Genomic DNA, 24,517 nt, shown 5'->3' with positions numbered 1-24,517 from the left:
GGGGGGTCGGGGTGGGGGAGGCCGAGGACCCCCCGAAGCCGGGGGACCCCCCGGGGAGCCGCGGGGCGCCCCCTCCCCGCGGCCGCGGCGCACCTGGATGACTTCGTTGACCTCGCGGATGCACTCCACCATGTGCTGCAGGATCTGCTCGGCCGTCAGCACCTCGTAGCGGTAGTCCTCCTCCTGCTCCGGGCCGCCGCCGCCGCCGGGGCCCGGCCCGCCGCCCAGGCCGCCGCCGCCGCCGCCGCCGGGCCCCAGCCCGCCCGTCTCGCCGCCCAGCAGCCCGTCGCGCTCGCCGCCGACGCGGAGGCCGGGCTCCACCAGCTCCACCTCGCCCAGGTCCAGGTTGTCGTCGGGCTCGTCCTCCTCGTCGTCCTCCTCGTCCTCCTCCGCGCCGCTGTCCTCGCTGCACTCCTCGTCCTCGTCGAACTCGTAGTTGTAGCCCTCGTCCGAGTCCATGGCGAGGCGGCCAAGCGGCGGCTCCCCGCCCGCCCGCCCGCTGCCGCTCCCGGCGCCGCCGCGCCTCGGCCGCCTCAGCGCCAACAAAGGGACGCGGCCGCCCCGCTCCGTCACCGCGCGCCGCGCACGCACGGCACGGCACGGCGCCGCACGGCACGGCACGTCACGCCGCCGCGCCTCAGGCGCCGCGCCTGCGCGGCCGCCGCCATCTCCCTTCGCCCCGCCGGGAGCCATCTTGAGTGCGCGCCGCTCCCCGCCCGCTTCCTTCCCGCCCCGCGCGCCGCCGCCATCTTGAGTGCGGCGCGGCCGCCATGCTGAGCGTGGCGCCTCGCTCAGCCGTGGGGTTAGGGGGGTGCTGCACCGCCGGGGTCGTCGGTGTGGTTGGTCGTTGTGGGGGCTGTGTGGTGCGAGGGGTGTGATGGGGGGATGTCAGGGGAGTGTGAAGCGTGAGGGAAGTAGGAGAGAAATGGAAAACGGGAGAGAAATCCCAGAGAAATGTGAAGAAAAGAAGCGTGAGGGAAATAGGAGAGAAATGGAAAATGGGAGAGAAATCCCAGAGAAATGTGAAGAAAAGAAGCGTGAGGGAAGTAGGAGAGAAATGGAAAACGGGAGAGAAATCCCAGAGAAATGTGAAGAAAAGAAGCGTGAGGGAAATAGGAGAGAAATGGAAAATGGGAGAGAAATCCCAGAGAAATGTGAAGAAAAGAAGCGTGAGGGAAATAGGAGAGAAATGGAAAACGGGAGAGAAATCCCAGAGAAATGTGAAGAAAAGAAGCGTGAGGGAAATGTGAGAGAAATGGAAAACGGGAGAGAAATCCCAGAGAAATGTGAAGAAAAGAAGCGTGAGAGAAATGTGAGAGAAATGGAAATCGGGAGAGAAATCCCAGAGAAATGTGAAGAAGCGTGAGGGAAATAGGAGAGAAATGGAAAACGGGAGAGAAATCCCAGAGAAATGTGAAGAAAAGAAGCGTGAGGGAAATAGGAGAGAAATGGAAAACGGGAGAGAAATCCCAGAGAAATGTGAAGAAAAGAAGCACGAGGGAAATAGGAGAGAAATGGAAAATGGGAGAGAAATCACAAGGAAATGTGAAGAAAAGAAGCGTGAGGGAAATAGGAGACAAATGTGAGGGGAAAATGTGAGGGAAGTCCCAGGGAAATGTGAAGAAAATTTGAAGGAAAGAAGTGTGAGGGAAATAAGAGGGAAATATAAGTGAAATGTGAAAGAAAAATGTGTGAGGGGAAATAGGAGAGAAATGTAAAGGGAAAATGTGAGAGAAATCCCAGAGAAATGTGAAGAAAAGAAGTGTAAGGGAAATGTGAGAGAAATGTACAGGGAAAACGTGAGAGAAATCCCAGAGAAATGTGAGGAGAATGTGAAGGAAAGTAACATGAGGAAAATGACAGGGAAATATAAGGGAAATGTGAAGGAAAAATGTGTGAGGGGAAATAGGAGAGAAATGTAGAGGGAAAATGTGAGAGAAATCCCAAGGAAATGTGAAGGAAAGAAGCGTGAGGGAAATACGAGAAAAATGGAAAATGTGAGAGAAATCCCAGAGAAATGTGAAGGAAAGAAGTGTGAGGGAAATATGAGACAAATGTGAAGGGAAAATGTGAGGGAAATCCCAGAGAAATGTGAAGGAAAGAAACATGAGGGAAATGTGAAGGAAAAAAGTGTGAGTAAAATATGAGAAAAATGTAAAGGGAAAATATGAGAACAATCCCAGAGAAATGTGAGGGAAATATGAGAGAAAGGTAAAGGGAAAATGTGAGGGAAATGACAGGGTAATATGAGGGAAACATGAAGGACAGACGTGTGAGGGAAATGTCAGGGAAATATAAGGGAAATGCAAAGAAAAGAAGTGTGAGGGAAATATGAGAGAAATTTGAAGGGAAAATGTGGGAGAAATCCCAGAGGTATATGAAGGAAAGAAGTGTGAGGGAAATGGCAGGATAATATGAGGAAATGTGAAGAAAAAAAATGAGGAAAATGACAGGGAAATGTGAAGGAAAGATGTGTGAGGGAAATAGGAGAGAAATTTAAAGGGAAAATGGGAAGGAAATCCCAGGGAAATATGAGGGAAGTGTGAAGGAAAGAAGTGTGAGGAAAATAACAGGGAAATAGGAAGGAAACGTGAAGGGAATGTGTGGGAAATTACAGGAAAATGTAAAGAAATGTGAGGGAAAATAGGTTCAGTGAGGTGCTGGTACCAGTATGGGTATGTGGGCTTGGCCCTGACCCCTCTGTTTGATGCCTCACAGGTTTCGGTTGATGCAGATGTTGCCCAAATGCGGGGCAGCCCCTTACCAGTCAGGGTTTATCAGATCCCTCCATCTCTGTGTTTCAGAGGCCTGTTTCCAGTGTCCCAGGAAGAACGTGGGCAACGGTGATTACAAGCAGCGGATCTCTACACACAGCCCATGTTTTCCAAGGAGAGCAGGTCCACACACATCTCCCAAGGAAAACTGACTTAATGTGGGTCACGCAGGTCATTCAGCCTTTGGGAAAGATCGTGCAGCAGCAGGCATGCAGACACTGCTCAAGTGTGGAACAGCAACATCTGCCCATGGACAAAGGGAGGGGTAATCCAGCCTCTGTGCCACTTGTTTTTCCCTGGTTCCCAACCATGAAACCTTGTGTGACCCCAGCTATGCCAGGTGGCATCTCTGCTCCAGCTTTGCTTTCTGGTCAGCGGAGATAAAAATACTCAGTTTTTCACAGTTTTGCTGGGCATGATTCCCTTTCTTCAGTGGGCTGCATAACCCAAAAAAAGGCTCCTTGCAGGGCAGGTACTATAAAAAGAGGCAGCCTTGTCTAGAGCTGTTTATTATTTAATCTGGCATTTTGCAGGGGGGCAGAGTATGCAGTAGTGGCTTTGTAACGTGCTCACAAACAGACCTTTCCCTTCTGCAAACAGCTGGGGCTGAGCCTGCCATTCGAGAATGCTCTGGGCAGGTCAGGGACGTAGGGCCAGCGCTGCTCTCAGGTGCCCCTGTCCCTGCTGGGGCCTCTCTTGGACGCTCTCACGGAGGGCAGGGACAGACACTGAGCTGGACGCCAGGCTGTGGGTCTGGGGCGTGGCAGGCGTTGAGCGCCCTTTGCCCCCCACGTCACACAGCGCCCTGACCGCTCAGCTTGCACCCCACCCGCCAGCTTTCTCCACCACCGCCTGCCTTTGCAGTGGCACGGCTAGGGCAGCTCTGTTTCCAATATCAGATGTGCTCGGCCTGGTACAGCTGAGGGACGGAGGAGGCGAGCTGGGCTTATTGTTCGCAGCCGTTTGGGGAGTGTGAGGGACTCCGGTTGGCTTGGTAACAGGCTGTAGCCTGGCCCAGAAGAGAGCCAGCTGATACCATATCCTCCATTGCTATTCACTGCGGATGTGAGGAGACTGCACAGCCCCGGGAGGACTCCAGGGTTACCTTCGCCGCCGCCAGGCACTAATCCTCTGCTTCCTCGTGCCCTGGGGGATCATTTCTACCTTGGTGAAGCAGGTCATTCTGATGTGGTAACATTATTCACCCACTTTACCTGGATGAAAATGACCCTGTGCCCGGAGGGCGGGGGAGACTCAGCCTTGCAGTATGCAGCGTAGGAGTGATGAGTTTCATCAGCTCTTTGGGACAGGAGTCACCGCGGTGCTTTGTGTTTGTGCAGCACCTGGCACAGCGGGATCCTGCTTCCTGCTTGTGCTTCCGCTGTCCTAATGCAGCACAAACAACAAATACCTTATGAAACAGGCAGTGGCACTTGCAGAAAATTAGAAGCTGCCGCCCAAAAGCTGCAGGGGTGTTTATTTGCTGATGGAGCACGTAAAGTGTAATGATGGTCACAGTGTCAGGGGCTGAAGTTCAGGGTGAGGCAGGTAGGTGCCCTTGGGGACCCAAGCAGATGAGGTGTCTGATTTCCTGGGCAGATGCTCTGGAAGCCCTGCTGGGTACCGGTCTGCATTTTCAGATCTACAAGTAGCTCCAAAAATCAGCTCCAGGTGTTTTGTAGCACCACAGCTGCTCCCAGTGAATTCTCTCCAGTTGCAACTGCCCATTGTCCGCCCCAAACAGCTGCTGTGCAAACACCCCTCTTACACCAGTGCCCTGTTCTCTCCCCAGCCCAGAGGGTGCCCAGAGGAAGGAGAGGGCCTGGTGGTGCAACGTGACAGATGCCAGCTCTGACTGCGCTGTACCAGGAGGCAGGAGGGGCAGCACCTACATTCGGGGGACCTGCTGAAGCCCTGGGTCTCCATCCACGGGCAGCCTGCTGTCCCCGCGTCCTGCTCTGCCCCAGCATCGTGCCTGTGGCTGGGTCAGGAGTGCATCCCAGTGGCACAGGTGGGTGCGAGCTGGGCTGGGAGACATCGGGGCTGGGCACGCACATTACCTCATGCCAACCTACCTAGTAAATAAAGCCAGCTCCTTAATTACCCTACTTATTTAGAATGGCGAAGGCCTGGGCATTAATCATCCTGCCCTACATAAATATAAATAGCACTGGCTTTGTTTAGCTCTGGACTTACCAGCTGGACACTTGCCAGGCTGGTGCCATCTCACATGTCAAGCGCTGGTGGCTCGGTTGGTTGTCACAGGTCCTCACCTGGTGCCACAAAGCCCACGCTCTGACCTCTATGTGGCTCCAGGACCCTCTGTGCCAGGCGGTGGCTGGCTGCACAACTCCGTGTCATGTCCTGGTGCAAAAGGGGTCACAGAGTGGTGCAGTGTCCCCAGGGGGTGTGTGGCACCTCCGGGGGCTCTGTGTCCTGCCCAGCCGGTGACATGGGTCACCAACAAGCAAGCAGGCTTATGGCAGCGTGTCTGCTGTAGCACCCACTGGGCCTGAGGAGCCGAGAAAGGTGTTGACCGGACAGCAGGGTTTTATCAAGGCAGCATCCTAGAGGCCGTGCTTGACCTTTCTCTCCGGGACGGGGTCATCCAGGTGTTGGGGCAGCGAGCCCTCCACCAGTTGAAGCCCGGCAGCCACCCCAGCGCCCCCGCCCCGTGCCGCCAGCGCCTCCCCGCTGCCCTCTCCTGGCCCCTGCCGAAGCTGCAGAGCTCCGGAGCCTCCTCCAAGCACGGTGCCCTTGTGCCCCTCCGGCTTCCTGCAGCTCTCCAGAGGCCGGGTACCGGGTATAGTCAATGTCGCTTAATTTAAGGATGTCCTAAGCCCTGGGCAGCGATGCACAGTGCCAGGAGCACCGCTTCACTGTCCCCCAGGGACCTGGCAGTGTCACCTCCCACCTGAACATCTCACAGGGTAAATACTGCAGCCCATTCGGTAGTGCATAGTCCTTTAGAAACACATTTAAACTTTCTCAGGTATGTATATATAAAGGAAGGCAGGTTGAGTTCGGGCTCACAGTGTGTCAACAAATCTCCCGGCATCAGTGAACCTTCACCTTCTCTTCGCAATAAACGTCAGTCACAGCAGCTCCGTTACACCTGCAGTGAACATGCCCTCAATTCTCTTCCTCCCACCCAGTGCAGGGGCAATTTCAGACAATTGCTGCCTTCCAAACCTGACTGTCTCCCTTTTTATGTCTAATTCCAGAACTAAATGTTTACAAACAGTGATGGGATCTTCCCTGTGCACCAAAGAACGCCATCCCATAGACGTGGAGACGTGGTTCTCCTCCTACGGTCCCAGGCTTATCTTTTTCCCCGTGAGACACGGATCAGCACTTCACTGCTGGCCCAGAGCTGTGTGTGTCAGTCTGTGCTAATGACAAGACTGGTCTGTTTTAACGAGCACGGTTAAAACGCTGATCTGTAGTTATTAAAAAGATGTCTCGGTATGAAGTTATAGCCATGCCCTTTGCAAAAGCTACAAAGCTTCTGACCCAGTGGTTCACCCAGTCACGTGCAGAGCCCTGGGTGCTCACTGTCTCCTTGAAAGGTTGGCGAAAGGTACTCCAGAGAAGCATGGCTGCTGCCTTCAATTCCTTGCGAGGGGATCTGCGCTGCCATGGAGGATTTTAGGATTCCAGCTACCTAAGAAAGTTGAAAACTGCTGTTCTACCCAATCTGAAAAATGATTTAGATCTCCAAAGGCACCTGGTGCTTTTTCATTTTATTCTTGCAAGAGCTTAATTACGCAAGTGATTCTAGTAACTGCTAACACTGAAGCTGACAAGAATAAAATATTGCATTGCAATCACCTTGCTCCATGAAGTTAAGCACATGCTTAAGGGATTTACGGGAGCAGGGCTTCTCTGCACGCTCATTTCATTTCCAGATGGAGGAGTTCTTCACTGCACATCCACGGGTGCCTGATTGATTCCAGTTCAGCTGATTGCTCAGGCCCACAGATGTGATTGAGAGCAGCCAGGGACGGCGGCCACAAATACTCACCCTGCACAATAACTCACAGCAGCTTCCCTTCTCTCTGATAGCACCGCATGGAGCCTGACATTTCAATGATCTGCCATCCAGCCCCACAGCCTTGACACAGGCACCCCCATGAGCCCCTCTTTGCTGTACCAAAATGCTACAAAAGTGCTGGTGCCCCCCAGCACTGCACCGAGGCTCTGTTCTGAGAAGGAGACCTGGGGATTTGATGTATGCCAGCAATCTCACCCATTTCAGTAGTGCACCCCTGCCTCATTCCTGCTCCGCTGCTCCTTGGCCCAGGTGGGGCTGGGCAAATATCTCTGGAAAAAAACCCTTCTCCTCCATCCCCTGAGACCTGTGGAATTCCTGCAGTTGGTGGAGGGAAACTCAAGAGAGTTCCCTGTGCCCAGCTTCTGCTGTTCTCCCTGGGGGCTGATTTTGGCTGCCTACACACCCATTAGTTACCTGAACCCCGAGTGTGTGCTGAGGTGCCCCTCAGATCACCGTGGTCCAGAAGCTGTGCAAGCTGGAGAAATTCCAGCAGAAGAAGGCTTTGCAAATAATGGCAGTAGTGCAAATACCACCTGGCTGAGCTCTGCAGCACTTACTGAGTCAGGAACCCAAATTCTTCTGACTGATTAACACATCTTGCCTCAAGCTTTTTGCCTTGGACTCTGCTTTTAAGTTCATATTTGTTGAAATATTGCTCTTTGCAAATATGCCCAGAGCCGAGCCCCACTCCTGCCTGCTAACACTGAATATCCCAGGCCTTGCTCCCCTTGCTTGTGCTCTCTCATCTGAAGAGGTGCCTTCTGCTAAACTCCATCTGTGCCGAGAAATTCATTTACCACGTGCATCTGCTAAACCATGCAATGGCAGCACGTAGCATGACAAGCAGTGGTCAAGGTGGAAATGGAGAGATGTAAGAACAAGGCATCCTGTGTTTTGAAAAGTGCTGGGATACGTGCCTGTGGCTCTGAAAGCAGACTGCCATGCACCAGCCTGTTTCAGCCCCCCAAAATGTGGATGTTCCCCATGGGTTGAGCTGTTGTGAGGGATCAAGTGATGAAACTACAATGGACGTGGATTTAGGGCCACCTCTCATTTAGGATCTTCCTGGTGCACATGCTAAAGCTCCAACAGTCCTCTCTTGTCATCCCACCTCCAGCGGAGCGTATGCTCTGTCCACACGGAGCGGCCACAAGCTGGAACAACAGATGCATCGGCACCAACTCATGCAGACAGCTCGCTCCCTGCCAGCACCTGTGTGACACCACGCTGAGCACTGTCCTCCCTGAAATTAGGAGACAGGCGACAGGAGGATCCATGCCTGTAAAGCCCCTGTACACACACACCACTACTGCCCCCAGAGCACCACCACAAGTAAGGTCACTTCATCACTGCAACCCTTGTGGCTCCAATTCAAATACCATAATTATTTTACCAGGATTAAATAAGAGGTAAACAAGCAAATGGAGAGAGTAAGTTGGCCCAGAAAGCTTCTGAGACATCAAAATTCAAGTCAGAGATCTGCAGGCAGTTGCAGGCATTTCCAGAAGATCGTCTGCGTTTTCCAGAGCCCTCTTCCAGCCACGGCAGCAGCAGGTCTATTGACCTGGGAGCCGGCTTCATTCAGGAACGAGTGTACTTAAATAGCGTTTGGCTCAAAGAGCAAAATAAACCGGAAAAGTCCTGGGAGTGCCCTGTGGAGGTTTCCATGATCACGCATACCAAACTGATCCCAGAAAGCGAGCCCAGCTTGATTTAATAGCGGGCAGGACAGATCAGGCTCCAGCCCTGCGAAACACTAAGGCACGTGCTGACATCCAGCAGGACTTGAGCAGGTGCTGGGGTGGACTGGGGCCACGGGCCGATCCGCTTCCTCTGCTCCCCTTTCACCGGCTCACATGCTTCCCACTGGCGGAGGAATCTGTATGCAAACCATCCTCCCGATTAAATGCAGATGCAGCCAATGTTACAGGGAATTAGGCAGCATAATAGGTGGTTTTATCCTTAAAAAAAGTAAATGCTGTGGAACACAGAACTGCACTGACAGCCCAAAGGCCACCCTCAGGCACCAAAGGTGGACAAACCAGAAAGATCCAAGTGTGACACTGGCCAGACTTTATCACAATTTTTGCTAGAATAACAAATTTGTATTTCTACCTCATGCAGAAAACAGGTGATCCAGCACAGCCCTGGTGCAGAGCACAGTTTTCTGCAGAGTCCCTCAGCAACTTGGCTTTCTGCCTGGAACAGGACAGCTCTTGCAGTCAAACAAGAGGTGTTTGCAGGTACCTCTGCAACAGGCATCAGCCGGCTGGCGCACTGCGATGTTCTCAGCCCAGTGCACCGACATCTGTAGCCACTTGCATCCTAGTGTCTCTGAACCGGTACGACCGTGCTGCGGGGCTGGAGATCTCGGCAAGGGCGAGCAGAGGAGTGGGGGAGCACAGGTAAGCTCTGAACCCCGTGTCTCAGTTTATCCTGTGCTTGTTCTTTGCTGACCTCGCCAAAAGCAGCCAAACTTGCCAGATGGATGTATGGCCCTCCAGAAATGCTCTGAGACCAGGAGCTGGCTACTGAGGAGCTACTGAAGAGCATCAGCAGATTCTGGCTACTGCTGCTCCATGCCCAAAGCAGGATAGTGTGTGAGACAGTTTAATTCGAGGCTGCAAAGATAAGCATATGCTCAAGCAGTTTTCTTACGTAAAGATGCATTCCTGAATCAGACTGTTAGTCTGGATTAATGCTGCCCAAATTCTCTGAGTCATCCCCCAGAGACATCAGGGTCCCCTAAAATAGCAACAACAACAGAATACGTAGAAAGGCTTAGATATTTCGACTGCGGGCTACGATCACAACATTTTACATAAGTCTGGTGAACACGCCACCCGACACAGACTGAAATAAGGATTCGCTTCAAGTCAGGGCAGCAGCCCCAGGGAGATAAGCCAAGGCACTCCTGCGTTTCAGCCTCACATGCTGGGAAGCACAGCCCTGCTGATGTTGCTGACATTGCCTGCTGTAACACGGCAGCAAACCGTGTTTTTTTGTTTCCTGCAATCTTAACACAGTGAAGCTACTTGAGGAAGAGCCCAGAGATACTGGAACCGGTCAGAGCAGCAGTGGCAACAGCTGGCACTTCACAGGTTTGAGTGCAGGCCACCTGGGGCCCTGAAGGTTTCGAAAGGAGCTCCGTTTAAGCTCAGGCCTGGGCAGCCGTTTGTGGGGCTGTCCTCCCGGGCTTCCCAAGGCTGATCGTGGGCTTACCTTGGTGCCCTGCTTTTGCATGGGGACTGCTGGCTACAGACCGCCCTGCTCTGCTCTCCTGGCCTTGGTGCCGCAGGGCTGTGCCCAGCAGGTGAGGTTGTTGCCTGCACTGTGTCCATCCTTGGTTCACCTTGTCCTGGAGGGGACAGGCAGCTCCGGGGGGCTCCTCAGGGCTGGGGAAGGAGGCTGCGGTGCTGTGCAGGAGTTAAGCTCATGGATGGAGCCAGGCTTCCTCAGTCTGGGGGTGCCCCACAGCCCCCCTCCACCTGAAATTCCCCCACCTGTCTGTGGCAACCCCATGAAATCCCTACACTCATGTTTAGACCCCAACCAAACTGCGATCCTCTCCTGTGCCCTGGCCCCCAGGCTCCCTCGCTGTGGCGAGCATCCTCCTCCATCCTCCTGGCCCCACAGAAACCCCCGTTCCCTCAGCCCCTGATGATGCTTTTACGATGCTCAAAAGCTTAATTCCTTTGGAGAGGAGGACTGTTCAGTAAAACGCTGTTTGGGTGAGGTTTTAGGGCCTTAAACGCGTAAGCCCTGCACCTAACGGCTAGGACTTCAGCACCCTCATTTCCCTTTGAGGAGCACGGAGCTGGGAGGAAGGAGCCTGAGGCTGCTCGGGGGCTCAGTTTCTCCCCAGAAACCTCGCCAACCTCCCATTTAACCCCTTCCTCCGGCAGCCCAGAGCCGTGCGGGACCCAGGGCCGCCCGCCCCCGGCCCGAAGCCGCACCCCCGGCGGGGCGGGGAGCGCGACATGGCGGCGGCCCGGGCGCTGCTGCTGCTGGCGGCGCTGGGCCCGGCGGCCGCCGTGTGGCCGCAGCCCCTCCGCCAGCTCTCCCCGCCGGCGGCCGCCCGCTGCCCGCTGCCCCCCGGCCGCTTTCGCTTCTCCTACGCCGCCGGCTCGGCCGTGGGGCCGGGCTGCGCCGTGCTGGACGAGGCCTTCCAGCGGTACCGGGCGCTCATCTTCGGCGCCGCACGCCCCGCGGGTGAGGCGAGGGGAGAGGGCTCGGGGCGGGGGGCACCCAGCGGCCCGGCGGGCTCCTGGGGCTGGCGGGGGACGAGGAGCCGCTGGGGGAAGCGGGCACGGAGATTTGAGTCTCCAAAAAGTTGTGTGCGTCTTGTGGAAACCTGCTCCTTAACGCGCAGGTGTCCCGTGTTGCGGTGGGACCTTCTAGCCTCACACCGTAATAAACCAAAGGTCCACGTCTCAGACAGTGCCCAGGTGGGGCACGGCTCTTCGGCCTGTCAAAGTCCTTCTCCCCAGGCCAAAGAAGCTCTTCTGGCTCCGTAGAAGGGCTCCTTGCTTCAGGTTGGGTATCCTTGTGGGGAAGAAGCGGTGTGTGTGCTTCCAGGAGCGGCAGACAGAGCTGCACCTAGGCGTTGAATGCGGTAATTGTGGCAGGCGAGAGCTGCTCCTGCTTGGTTCGTGGCAGACCAGCCTCGTGTTGGCTTGGAAGGTGCACCAAAACCTGTTCGGTTCTGGCTCAGCCCAGCAGAAACTTTGTTACTGGGAAGTTTGGTTTCACCAAATCCTTGTTCAGCAAAAGGACATTGTTCTCCATGATGTAGTTGTTGAAACAGAGATTGTGTTTTTCTGAGTTAAACCCTGGGGTTTTTTTTGAAAATCAGCTCCTAAAGGTGAGTGGGGATGAGCTGACCCAATGACAAGATAAGGAAATCTCCAGTGTTGCAGCTTGTCCCAATTTGCACTGTTGGGTTGGTAGCCTGGTCTGCTCATGGTGTCACCACCTCCTGTACAACAGTTTCAGGGGACTTTGCAGTATCAGCAAATTAACTAACTGCCTCAAATAAAGCAACTTGTTAAATTTTTAGTGATTCTGCACTGGGGAGCACGAGCCCAAGTCAGCCTGGAGCTTCAGTGCCCAGCTCCTGTCTGAAAATTCCTGTCTTGGGTGCGTGAATCCCACGTATTGCTTTTTCCCTCCTTCTGCTTCTTTAATTCACCTGGGGTTGATGGCTAGAGGAAGTGGTGGCTGTAGTCTGGTGACTTGGTTGGTTGAATTGAGTCTTGTAGCAAAAGCCACTGTTGCTTTGTATGTGCAGGGTAGTGCCTGCTGTGCTTGTGTTTTTGTTTTTAATAAAAAATAAAAATCAAACATAGGCTAGACGCCTTCCACAGCACGGTGAGCACCAGTCATCTTGCATTTCTTTCAAGGAAAGAAATTTCTTTCATTCAGTCAGCTTGTTCTTTTTATCTCGTTTTTATCTCCCCCAGACTGCATTTCAGCACTGCAGCGTTTTGTTTTGCTTCCTTTTCTTACTCGTGACCGGGGAGAGCTGCTGCCAGTCTTACCAGCGCTTTTCACAAGTCTTGGCTCTTCCCGTTTCTAGCAGCTCTTTGTGCATCCAGTGCAAAGATATGCCTTGAGAAAGAACTGCTGTTGCCTGTTTCTCACAAGTACGTATTCTTGTTTTGGGGCTTTTTTTGCCATTTATTCTCACAAGGTGAGCAGGTCAGCATCCCGAGGCGGTGTGGCTTTTCTGGCAAAGAGGTAACAGCCCTTGGATGCACCCTGAAATTTTCTATAGTGTAAGATGAGAAAAGGCAAAAAGCCTTGGGAGCCTAGGCTTGATTTGTGGCCGGTCATTACATCCTTGCAACCTGGACTTCTTTGTGAAATAGTGCTGTCTTGCTGCATGTCTGAGGTGAAATGCTGCGAACTCCCTGGCTGCTTTTGCAGGGCAAGCACACACATCGAGCAGCCGGCACGCATGGAGGCTGAGTGCCTGCGTGGGTCTGCAGGCAGCCTGAAGAGCTACATCTACGAAGTGTGAAACGCTCCATTCATCAAAAAGAGCTCGTAACTCTGCTTCTCGGTATGTCAGCGTGAACTCTGTCGCTGCTGATCAGAGCAGAGTAGGGTGAAAGCACTGGAAGCTGCCCTGCTTTGTCTCAGGTGCACCGTGACAAAGGCAAGTGTGAAACACTGAGAAGAAACATTTGGCTTATCTCTTAAACTTGACTCTTCTAGGTAGCAATAGAAATAAGTTTCCATTTGAGGGTTGCAAAGACCGCATCGTTTCAATTTTTCACGTTTTCCTGCTCCTGTCAGAGGGAGCTATGGCCATCACATCGTTTGGAGCAATTTCTTGTGATCACCAGATCGAGCTCTCCCTGCATACTCACCGTTTTCCATACACTGTTTTATGTGGAGTTCAGTCTGCATGCTTAATTTTAGGGCTTTTTTCCTCTCGGCCTTCCTTTTTTTTCCACATGAGTAGTTAGTAATAGCAAGGAGTGGGAACCCTGCATGGAAAAAAAAATAGTTTCTATTAATAGAGAAAATAAATGACAGAAAGAGTTTTCTTCCTGTTTTAGAAAGCAGCTATGCCAGTTGAACAAACAAGCATGCCGATCGCACTGCAGAGAATTAAGGAGACTTCAGCATCTTCTCCTGACCTGCTTTCAGAGCATGCCACGGCAGCGCTGGACTTCCCACAGAACAAGTTTAAGGTCCTCTTCAAACCCTCCAAATGTTAGTGTGCCATCCCCTCCTGTGTGAGCTGATCAGCTCTGCAGCACATCCAGCAGGTGTGGATTGTGCCCCGAGAGCAGGCGTCTCGGAGTCTTTTTCTCCCTCTGAGTGGAAGCCGAGCGACCGCTGCCGCAGGTGGGGTGATCCAGCAGCTGTTACTGTAGTGCACCTGGAGGGGCAGTTGCGTGTTGCCAGGGTTTGAAAACATTTTGGGGATTTGTGGATTATGCCCAAACGCTGCTGGACTCCAAGCGTGAAAGCAGGCTGACTGAAGTTAGGAGGGACACGGGGGAGTATTTGGTCAACCCCCGGCTCAAATCAGGGCCAGCCCTGGGGTCAGAGCCAGCCTCACAGCACGGTCAGGCTTCTCAGGGCTGTGTCCAGCTGAAATTGAGATATCTGCAAGGATGGAGAGCTCAGTCCATACTGTAGGGTTTGACCATCCTCAAGGTGAAGAATATTACTTTTCATTGTCTCTAGTTGGGATTTCCCTTGCTGTTCTTCCTTCGTCTGTAGTCCTTCAGCTGCGTGCCTCCGAAACGCCTGTGAGCGTGTGACCTGGACCCTGCATGGAGCTGAAGCCAGGACCTCTCATCCCTGATGCCTTATTGCTAATAACCCGCTGTGACCATTGCTTTAGCGTCCTTCCAGCCTGTGACAGTAATTAACTCAACTTGCACCTCCGTAGCACTGTTTTTAACCATGAACTTTTGGCTGATGGGCGATCGATTCCTTCTGGGCCCTTCCGCGTTGCCTTCCCAGCCTGGTGGTGCTGGCACCTGCCGCTCCCTGGTCAAGGAGGCTGCTTTGGGTTTGGCACAGAGATGTCAGTACATTTGTTCAAATACACGTTCTGCTGGCTGCAGATTCCCTCCCCGATCAGACAAGCGAGGTTTACCCGTGCTGTGCTCTCTGCACTGTGTGTGTCGTGCTCAGGGATGTCTCTCAGGCAGGTTTAAGTGTGGTGGGGGGACCGATTCTGTTGCTGCTTCACTTCCCCTTTGCGCTGCCCAGCTGCAGTGCTTTTTGGTACTCCCCGTGGCACACTGCAGGGCGTGTAACAGGCCGTGCTGTGCAGCGCCTGGATTATTGCTGGGCAGTAACTTCCTTCCTCTCAAGGCTGCTGAAAGGGCTGATGGTGCTTGGTAGGAAATTTGGAAACATCTTCACCTTAAACGCAGCCCCCCTCGTCCTCGGAGCGGCTGTTGCTTGCTCCTGGAGGGTGCATTCCTGCGACTAAACCAAAATCTCCATCCGGCCGGAGGTGAGAGGCGCAGGCTGGGAAGTGCTCATCCTGGGAAGGGCCCTAGGGAGAAAATGAGTATTTGCCGTGTCGCCAGGCTTGAGAGCAGCCGTCCCTGCTGAGCTGCTGCCTTGCCAAGCGTAGGGAGCTGGTCTTGCTGTGCTCCATGTGCCAGCTCGCACGTCTGCAAGGTTGCCTTGGCTACCGGCTTGTCTGTACTGAGAGGAAACCTGAAAATGGAGGAGTGTTTTTGAGCCATTTCCCTCCAGCCACAGAGGTTTCACCATTCCTTCATGGGGACGTTTGGGGTCTCTGGCTCCTGTGCTCTCCATGTTTCACCCAAATGCTGGTGGTGCCACGGTCTCTCCAAAGCTTGGTGTCTGACTTGTTGATGAGGCTCACTCAGAGCCAAGCTTCTTATTTTTTGGTGGCTGTGCTGAGTGTTGGCTGTCCCTGGGAATGCTGTGGGGCTGTAGGTGTGAACCACGGCTGTGATGGCAGCGCCCCACCAACGTTCCTCCTGGCCAGAGATGGCTCTGAGCAGACCCACTTACCTCAGAGCAGGATTAGCACCTCCCCTGGGAGTCAGGGCAGCATCTCCCGTGTGCTCCAGTGAAGATTTGGGCTTGAGAACGCTTCTTCAGATAGGGAAGAGCAGCCAGAGCTCCCGCTGGGTTGATTTTTCCAGCTGCTGGGCCTGTGACCCGCTGTGCAGAAGATGAAGTCGGACAGGGGCCTTTCTGTGCTACGAAAGCTTCAGGCCAGGTTTTGCAGTTGCCTCTAATCCAGCCCAACTTTGCAATACACCTGCATTCATCTTCAACCTTTTTTTTGATCTTTTTTGACCTCTTTTTTTTTTTTCGACCTTTTTTTTTTGCCTTGCAGAGAGCAAGCAGCCCTGGAGGAAGCCCTGCAGTGAGCTCTCCGTCTTGGTCTCCACGCCGGGCTGCGATGGCTTTCCCAGCCTGGACTCCAACGAGAGCTGTAAGTACTGGGGAGGAGATAGCTGGAGCAGAGCGCAGGTATTTCTCTGCCTCTTGGTTGGAAATAACACCCTACAGCACTTAATCCTATTTTTGGAGAGGCGGGATCCTCACTGTATTGTTGAGAAATTGGGACAGGGGCAAGCAACTTACCTGAGGTTGCTGGTAGTGTGAGAGAGGTTTTAAAACAAAACAAAACAAAAAAACTACCCCAAAATCAGTTCTTTGGGACCCAGGGGCGCAGTCCTGTACCAAAACCACTGCTGGTCCAGCTGTGACCCCACAGCTGGGGCTCTCGTGCCCTCAGGCAGCGTGCGAGGAACCTAATGCCTGTGCCAGTCCGACCGATGCTGTTTTTTCAGATAAGCTGCACATCTCAAGGGACTCCTTGCTGCTCTACGCCGATGCCGTCTGGGGAGCTCTCAGAGGTGAGGTGTGCTTAGTCACGGAGCTTTCTGCTGGGCATTCCCGCCCTCCCTGCAGACCGGGACATCTCCCTGTGCCTCTCTTCTCCCTTAGACTTAATTAATTGAGCTCTCTTTGGAATCTGTGCTGAGCGAGTGACTGTGTGTGGTTCTCCCGCAGGCCTGGAGACGTTCAGCCAGCTTGTTGGGAGAGATGAGAACGGCACGGTGAGTGAGTGGGTGGCTCGTGCGGGGGCTGCCCAGCACGACTCCCGCAGCACTACGAGTCCTTGCCTCGTCTCCTGGGGGCAAGCTGTGCTTCGGGGCAGTGCGTCCTGCCTCCTGAGCTGGGTAAAGCACGGCAGCTCTTTCTGGCCAGCTCGCACGCTGCTCATCCTGCTTGCCCTGGGGATGAGGATGACCCTGATTTCCTCCTGCTAATGGCTGTGTTGCCTGGAGCCCTGCTCACTTCTTCCTTGTCCTCTCTCCTCCCGCAGTACTACATCAACGAGACAGAAATTGTGGACTTTCCCCGCTTCCCTCACCGAGGCCTGTTGCTGGACACCTCTCGCCACTACCTGCCTCTGAAAGCCATCCTGCAGACCCTGGTAGGGTGCCTGGACTGGGAGGCATGTGTCTGCCCCACTGGCAGGCAAAGTGGTTTAGCTGGGTGTCCCTCTCTGACAACTGAGCCTCCCTGAATAGCCTGGAGGGCCACATTTCTGTTTTCTTTTGTTTTTTTGGGGTGTGTGTTGCTCATTTCTGATGATTCCAGGAGCTGTCTAGGGAGAGCCAGCCATGCGGCTGTGCATGGGCCACTGCGTTCACTTCTCATCAAGGAAGAGCTTGCCAAACGGAAGCTTTTTGAGGAACACCAGCTTGCTTATTTCTGGATGAAGCAACAGGCTGGGGTGGGATGGCAGCCTGACCTGGATTCTTAGTACACAGATTTGCATGATGGAAAAATGCCTCCGTGCTGTCAGTCTTTCCTAGTGCAGTACTCTGTGCCTGTGGCTGTGTTTGCTCCTGGTGTAACTCACAGCTGATTTAGGTGATTTCTCAGCTCCCTTTCTAAGTGGGAGAAGGAAGAAAAAGCCCTGAGGTATCTCAGATTCCTGCAGCCTGGCTTACTTTCCAAGGCTGGATCCTTTCTGAGGCAAGGGAAAAACACTTCCCAGTGGCATTAGGTGAAAGTGGGTGGCGGTTCTGTATCCATCCCAGGCAGAATTAAACTTCAAATCTCAACCGTTGGCTCTGGTATAAGGAGAGCAGGGATTTTATTGTGAGCAGGAGCACTGATGGCCCTCCGCAGCTCTTTGTGGTGCTGGAATCGTTCTTGGGTCCTGGGGAGCATTTGTGCTCGTCCGTTGTGTTGTCCGTTACTCAGCGACCTGAGGTCCCGTGGTTCCTTCCTGTGACAAGCAGGCTGACCTTTCAGAAGGAGCATGGTGCGTATATCTGTGTTCCCGTTCCTTCCCAGGACGTCATGGCTTACAACAAGCTGAACGTGTTTCACTGGCACATTGTGGACGACCCGTCTTTCCCGTACGAGAGCTTCACCTTCCCAGAGCTCAGCAAGCAGGTAACCCCTGCTGGCCGTCGTGCAGCCCCCCGGCCAGCTGGGTGCTGGTCGCTGTGACCGCACGTGTTCCCCCAGGGAGCCTTCAATGCCATGACCCACGTGTACACAGCCAGTGACGTGCAGGCGGTGATCGAGTACGCCCGGCTCCGTGGCATCAGGGTGATCGCGGAGTTTGACACTCCCGGGCACACCATGTCCTGGGGGCCAGGTGAGGAGCGGACCCTTCCTGGGGGTGTGGGTGTGAGAGCTGTGGTTGTACCTGGCTGGGGAGGGGTCTCTGTGACGTGGATCTCAGAAGCAGGGCGTGGGCAGCCACATCCCGCAGGGGTTAAGTGCAAATTCTCAGCTGTGCCCCCGTCCTGACACGCTGCCCTCTGCCCGAGATGAGTGTGTGGATGTGGTGGGGAGCGCAGATCAGCGCAGGATGCGGATCCGCTCCCAGCACATCAGACTTCCCAAGTCACAGAGCACTTTTCTGCTGCCAGGGATGCGTCTGGTGCGCTGTTTGGGGCTTCTGTCCCCCAGTGGTCACTGGGCTGTGCCGAGGGCGGTCTGGGTGGCTACACGAGGCGATACAGCCCCCTTCAGCCCCTTCCTCACTGTACTGGGTTTGTCGTGACCCAGGTGCTCCAGACCTCCTGACTCCCTGTTATTTGGGCAAGGATCCTTCTGGGACCTACGGGCCCATCAACCCCATCCTCAACAGCACCTACCAGTTCGTGACCAGTTTGTTTCAAGAGGTCGGCGCTGTGTTCCCAGACTACTTCCTGCACCTCGGTGGCGATGAGGTGGATTTCACGTGCTGGTGAGTGATGCCTGGTCAGAGATCGGTCTGGAGGGGGCCTGGGGTCTGAAACAAGACTGGTGCTCTGCTGCCTGGGTGCCTGGCACATGCCTGGGGATGGGTGCCTGAAAGAACAGCCCCCCTAATGGGTAGGGGGAGAGCAGAGGGTTGTTCCTGTGGAAGAGGGAGACAGAAATTTGGCACAGGCCCCCTTAGTCCCAGCCATGCTTCATGGCCACGATCACCTGCAGATGTTTGGTGCCCTGCTCCCCTGGGCAGAGAGAGAGGCTCTCTGGGTTGGTGCCTGGGGTTTTTATTCTCCTCTTTTTGGTACGCAGGAAATCCAATCCACAAATTCGTGCCTTCATGGAGGAGATGGGCTTTGGTGAAGATTACACAAAGTTAGAGTCATTCTACATCCAGAGGTGAGGATGGCTGCGTGCTGCGCCTGCAGTTGCAGTATGACAGGCACAAATGTCTCCTGCTGCCTCAGACAACGAATCTCCTTTTCAAGTGTAGGAGTGTAGTCCTTTGGGCCTGTCTTTCTGTCCCTGAACAGAGTAGCCTAGCCACATTTCTGGGGGGAGACTGACTGCAAAAATGTCTGGGGCTGAGGGACAAAAGAGCCCTGGGAGGGGCTGTGCTTTCTCCCTTCTCCATGAGCAGTACCCTCCTGTCCCCCTGGGGATGGCGAGGATATTGGTGCTGCTGCTCTGGCTGCGTGCGGCTGGCAACGAGAGGGGAATGTAGCTGGGAGGACCCCAAACTCAGTAATGTTTCCACCCCAGGCTTCTGGACATCGTCTCTTCCCTTGGCAAAGGCTACATGGTGTGGCAGGAGGTGTTCGACAACGGAGCGAAGGTGAGAGCTGCCTGCGTTCCCTGGCACAACTCCCTAACGCTTGGGCAAATGGTGCCGGTGCTGCTCACTCAAGTGAGCCTGGACGTGGCTCAGAAGTCGATCCAGTGCCCGCCTTGGTGCCCTGGCCCTTTGGGGGGCTTTTGCCATGAAACAGCAAGCACGGAGCAAGGAGAGCTTCCCTGGGGGGACTGGATGTGTCAGGACAGTGGCGATGGAGGTGGGTGGGTGTAACTGTACCTCCCAGTATTATGATAACGGGTCATGGCGTGTTCTGGTGCAGGACCTGGTCACCAGAGCATCAGGAGGTGTTTGGAGCTGGGGATGTCTCCGGGGCACTCTGCTCGTGAGGGGAGGTGGTGCCCTTGCTGCACTGATGCTGTGCACGGGCTCCACGTGTGTTTGTGCTGCGGGTCCAGGTGAGGCCGGACACAATCATCCACGTGTGGAAGAACTCCCTGCCTTACAAGGAGGAGATGGCGAACGTCACCAAGGCTGGCTACAGGGCTCTGCTCTCTGCTCCCTGGTACCTCAACCGCATCTCCTACGGGCAGGACTGGATGGCAGCCTACCAGGTGGAGCCCTTGGATTTCACAGGTGCGTTCCTCGGGGCACGTTTCCTTCTGGCAGCTGGCTTCTTGCTCAGAGGTGGTTCCGGGGCTGTCTCTCGTGATGCTCTGTTCTCACTGGTGGTGTGAACGTGCTCGAGTCACCGTGCCTTGGCTCCTGGGCTCCGTGCTGTCCCCTTGCTGCAAACAGGCTGCGCCTCAGCTCTCCCTGCCCCAGGGTTTGAAGCTGGGGCTTCCAGAAGAGCAAATCACAGCTTCTGTAGCTGAGCCAGCTCTCTGCTGTTACAGTCGTCCCCCCGTGCGGGGCAGGAAGGTGCTCTGTTACCTTACAGCACCCGATCACCTGAAAGCTGTGTCCTCTGGCAGGCAGCCCTGAGCAGAAGGATCTGGTGATCGGCGGAGAGGCGTGCATGTGGGGCGAATACGTGGACGTCACCAACCTGGCCCCCAGGCTCTGGTAAGAGATGTCCTGGGGAGGTTAGCTTGGTCCTTCAGCGCGGCGTGGTGTGCACCCAGGGATGCTGCTTCGGTCTCGTGGCACTCGTATCCGTCCTCTGGCAGCACATCTGTGGCACTAACAGCTTCACTGAGGCTTAAACAAGGTTCTGTGGCCATCTCTAAGAGCAAAACTTGCTCCTGTGCCACCTGCTGCTGCAGCCAGTCTGATCACTGCTGGTCTCTGTCCTGTCATTAGGACACCTCCCGACCTGCACCCATCTAGGCGTGGGGCTTTTAACGTTCAGAAGCCACACGCCTTCGTGTGTTGGAGGACTTGGGTTGGGGAAGTGTTATGGGAGTGTGTGAGAAGCTTTCTCTGACCGGCCCGCCTTTGTGGCTTGTTCCTTAAGGCCAAGAGCTGGGGCCGTAGCCGAGAGGCTGTGGAGTAACGCGACCGTGAGGAACCTGCAAGATGCTTACGTGCGGCTGGCCAGCTTCCGCTGCGAGCTTCTCAGGTAACCGAACCTCCTTGCAGCGTGGGGGGACACTGCAGGGGACACCCCCTCCACACAGACCCTGGGCAGGGCCGTGAGGGTGCTAGGGGGGAGGCGGGCTGCCCTGGGTGTGAAACGACCCCTAAAGTCCAGAGCATTTCTCGTGCCTGTGCGTGGGCAGAGCTTGCTTTGGGCTGTGCTGGAAAAGGGGGTCCCTGCTGCCGGTGGGGGCTGGTGGCTCTGCAGGGGAGAGGGTTTTGTGCTGGGGAAGGGGCCCCGTCAGCTCCTGCCACCCCCCTGCGGCATCAGGCGCTGCCCTGTGGCACTTGCCATCGCTTCATCCCCAGGAAAACTGCCCTTAGGCCTCGCTTCCACACGTGAGCAAAAACCCAGCCTGTAAGCGCAGGATGCAAACTGCACAAATCTGAGTCGGGGCTCTGGTGGCTGCTTTGGGTTCCTCTAACCCCTCAGACCCGACCGCCAGCTCTGTGTCCTCCGCGTAACGCCCGCTGCCTGCTCTGCTTCCAGGCGTGGTGTCCAGGCACAGCCTCTCTTCGTAGGATACTGTGACCACGAATTCGACGGGTTTTGAAGGGAGAGTCCTGCTGCCCTCGGTCTCTGCGCACAGGAGGAATGATCTCTCTTTCTCCCTCAAAAGCTGCTGGCATGGTGAAGGGACCCTTTTACTCCCCCTGCTTCTGCTCTTGCATTGTTGCAATGAATGTTTTTTTTTCCTTAGTATGCACTCCTTGCCCCTTTTTCTATTTTAGTTTCTTTAAATCTATAAATAAATGACCCCAAAGAGAAAAAGGTGCCTCTTCATACCCAGCTGGGGCCTGGGAAGACCATGCGAGGGCTTTTTGCTGGGCAGGCCTTGCCCTGGAGCAGGCTCGTTGCAGGGATTCCTGTGGAGGAGCGTCTGGCTGTGCCTCATGCTGCTGGCTCTGCAGCGCGCCGGGTGCCTGCTCAGCTGGGTTAACCGTGCTTATTCTCTGCCAGTATCCCAGATTTCCTCCCTGCTAAGAGAATGTGGTGTCCAGTTGCACAGTAACATGTGTGGGGGGGAATCCTCATCTTGCAGGCCAAGTGGGCTCCCTCACTTTTCCTTTCCACCTCCTGCTGTTGGCCCCTGAAGGCGCTGCCTGCGCCGGGATGTCACCAGCACTGCTGTGTCACCCGCTGCCTCCTGGCCTTTCCCTATCGCTTCTCTCTGTGTCCCTAAACCCCGTCTGCTCCCAGGCTGGCTGCTCCTGAGACGAGCCCCGGAGCCTCTCAGACCTCGCAAAGCCACTGAGCCGAGCGCGGGAGCTGGGTGCGGATGTTCCCGAGGCACCGCTCAGCTCTTCTGTCGGCTGCTGCCTCTGCTCAGGCTTCTTGTGTCCCCCTGCTGCCTTCTTGTCTTCGGAGGGGCTCAGCTCTGCTTCTGTACCCAAGTGGCTTGGTTTGGACAGTATTTTCCTTGGAGAAGAGACGGTCCTTGCCCCATCGCTGTCCCAGGGAGCCGGGACAGCCGGGGTTCTCGTCGTTTGACGGCTGGGGTTGCCCCGCTGGAAATCCTGGCCAGCTCAAACGTGAGGATCTCTCGGGGAGAATTCCCCCAGGCCAGGACTGCTGGGCGTGTGTCCCGGTCTGAAATGAGTGAGGTCTGCTGTTTGCTCTCCGTTATGGATGGAAGCTTCTCACTGTTGTTTACTTAGAATTAAAATATTCCTAAATTGTCGAGCCTTGCGTTTCTTCACCCTCCTGTGTAGGGGTACCCAGGCAGTACTTGGCTGTGGTGGTAAAACTGCCCCCGTCTTACGGGGAAAAGATTGGGAAGCCCAACCACCACGGAGCAGGGAAGCGTAGCCCACGGCCAGATTTGGGGGAAAAGGGGGGTATTTTTTCCAACTGGACAGGGGAAGGGAAGGGAAGGGAAGGGAAGGGAAGGGAAGGGAAGGGAAGGGAAGGGAAGGGAAGGGAAGGGAAGGGAAGGGAAGGGAAGGGAAGGGAAGGGCGGCCGTCCTGCGCGCTGCGTCCTGAGTGAAGATGCTCCTCTGCTTCCTCCGGGTCTCCCTGGGAAACTCGTGCCCCTTTTCTCTGTTGTTTTGGTCAATAATTGCTGTCCTTGCCTGGTGCTTGAGGTAGGGCGTTGAAGGTGAGCCGGGATTGCCAATCTGCCGCCTGCCCCTCCCGTGATGTTTGTTTCTCTTAAATTGAGTAACACAAAAGATGTAAATAATAATAACAGCTGCTTCATTTTGCTGGGGCTTGATGCACCGCCACGTCCTAAAGAGCTCCGAGCTCCTTCTGTAGGAGCAAACACTCGAAACTTCGCAGGAGCTTCTCAGCCCCCCGAGGACAACTTCTGCTCCGGCCAATGCTCCTGAGCAGCCCCTTCCCAGTGAGTATCCCGCTGGGATCTCTTTTGGGATTGGCTTTAACCTATGTTGATTTTTGTTGTTGTTTTTTTTTTTTTTTAAAGCAGCCCTATTGCTTTTTTCCCCATTGCGGGGTGACCTGGTGGCCGGGGACCAGGGGGCTGCCATGGCATGGGGTCCCCAACCATCGGGGTGCCGCCGGTCCCCCCATTTCCCCCGCCGCATCCTCGCGGCGTGTCGGCTCCTTCGAGAACATCTATTTTTACCCGGGATTTGTCATGTAAAACTTGCCGGGGAGAACACGGGAACATGCAGCGTGTGAATCACTCGGGGCCAACGGGTTTAAAAATAAACCCAAGCGGCGCTGAGGAGCGGCAGATGCCTCCTGCCCAGCCCCGAGATTTCGGCTCCGCTCCCCGAAAACACCCGCCGCAGACGCAGGGCACCCATGGGTGCTGCCTCCACCCAGCGCTGGGTGCACGCGCAAGGGCACGATTTGCCCACAAGCAGGGCCGGCAGCAAAGGAGGGTGGAAAAAAAATAATGACTGTGTTTATGCAAAAACGTTTCAAAAACGAGATTAAAAAAGTAATTACCAAAGCTGGGCCGACGGACAAATGGGTTTCTTGGTGCAACAGGCGGCAGGAATCGATAATTCCTGGCTCGGTTGGAGGCGATGGGAGATAAGTATGTTTTGCCGTTGGGTTTTGTTGGGAATTAAATGCCGCGCCGTGCTGTAGGAATTAATTTTCATTTTCTGTATGAAGCCGCCCCCCGGGAGCGCCGGGAGGTCCGGCCTCAGCCCTGCCCGGGGCGGGAGCCTCTGCGGAGGCAGCTCCTGCCCGTGCACGCACACGTGTGCAGCTGGGTGCATGTGCACATGCATGTGCTGCATGAACATGCACACACTTGCACCTGTGTCCACATTTGCATGCATATGCACACATATGCTTGCAAACACAAGTTGCAAACATATTCACACAGGTGTCTGCGCAAGTGTGTAATTGCACTGGCTTGCAATACAGGCCTGCATTTGCATGTGCTTGCAACTGTTTGCAGGTGCTTGCAACCATTTGTACACACTTGCAATGCATGCATGTGTTTGCACAGTTGCATACTTGCACATGCAACATGTGCGTGTTTGCAACACATGCATGTGCATTCTTGCATACTTGCACAGACTTGCACCACGTGCATGTCCATGCTTGCACAGTTGCACACACGTGTGTATGCTTGCATACTTGGACACACT

At 54.8% G+C, this 24,517-nt stretch overlaps 2 protein-coding genes and 1 long non-coding RNA gene across 5 annotated transcripts in view; 2 read left to right on the top strand and 1 right to left on the bottom strand.

The window, feature by feature from the left end:
* Positions 1-511, bottom strand: part of ARIH1 (ariadne RBR E3 ubiquitin protein ligase 1) — a 55,739-nt gene extending 55,228 nt beyond the window's left edge. Inside the window, exon 1 of the mRNA XM_083850546.1 lies at positions 94-511. Within this exon, the coding sequence (XP_083706672.1) occupies positions 94-459 (366 nt within the window). The 5' untranslated portion in view covers positions 460-511. The remainder of the gene's footprint in view (positions 1-93) is intronic.
* Positions 512-648: 137 nt separating this feature from the next.
* Positions 649-7,897, top strand: LOC310905023. 2 transcript variants are annotated; one of them, XR_014588744.1, is made up of 4 exons: positions 649-802; positions 2,805-3,039; positions 4,567-4,785; positions 5,999-7,897. It is a non-coding gene; the product is annotated as an uncharacterized lncRNA (long non-coding RNA). The 2 variants fall into 2 exon arrangements; XR_014588745.1 differs by lacking the exon at positions 5,999-7,897 and having other exon boundaries at positions 4,567-5,060.
* A 2,883-nt stretch (positions 7,898-10,780) lies between these two features.
* Positions 10,781-22,626, top strand: HEXA (hexosaminidase subunit alpha). 2 transcript variants are annotated; one of them, XM_083850555.1, is made up of 14 exons: positions 10,781-11,040; positions 15,680-15,778; positions 16,140-16,205; positions 16,363-16,409; positions 16,679-16,789; positions 17,662-17,763; positions 17,839-17,971; positions 18,388-18,568; positions 18,886-18,972; positions 19,336-19,408; positions 19,825-20,002; positions 20,341-20,431; positions 20,823-20,927; positions 22,146-22,626. In XM_083850555.1, exons 1-14 carry the CDS (start codon positions 10,809-10,811, stop codon positions 22,198-22,200), a joined length of 1,560 nt encoding a protein of 519 aa, XP_083706681.1. In that variant the 5' UTR covers positions 10,781-10,808; the 3' UTR covers positions 22,201-22,626. The 2 variants fall into 2 exon arrangements, with proteins under 2 accessions (XP_083706681.1, XP_083706680.1); XM_083850554.1 differs by having other exon boundaries at positions 10,782-11,040; positions 21,435-22,626.
* The last annotated feature ends 1,891 nt before the right edge of the window (positions 22,627-24,517 follow it).

The sequence above is a fragment of the Anser anser genome (genome assembly GCF_964211835.1).
Source record: "Anser anser genome assembly, chromosome: 10".
NCBI classification, from domain to species: Eukaryota; Metazoa; Chordata; class Aves; order Anseriformes; family Anatidae; genus Anser; species Anser anser.
Note: the sequence above shows the minus strand (reverse complement) of the source record. Positions and strands in the feature narration are given on the sequence as shown.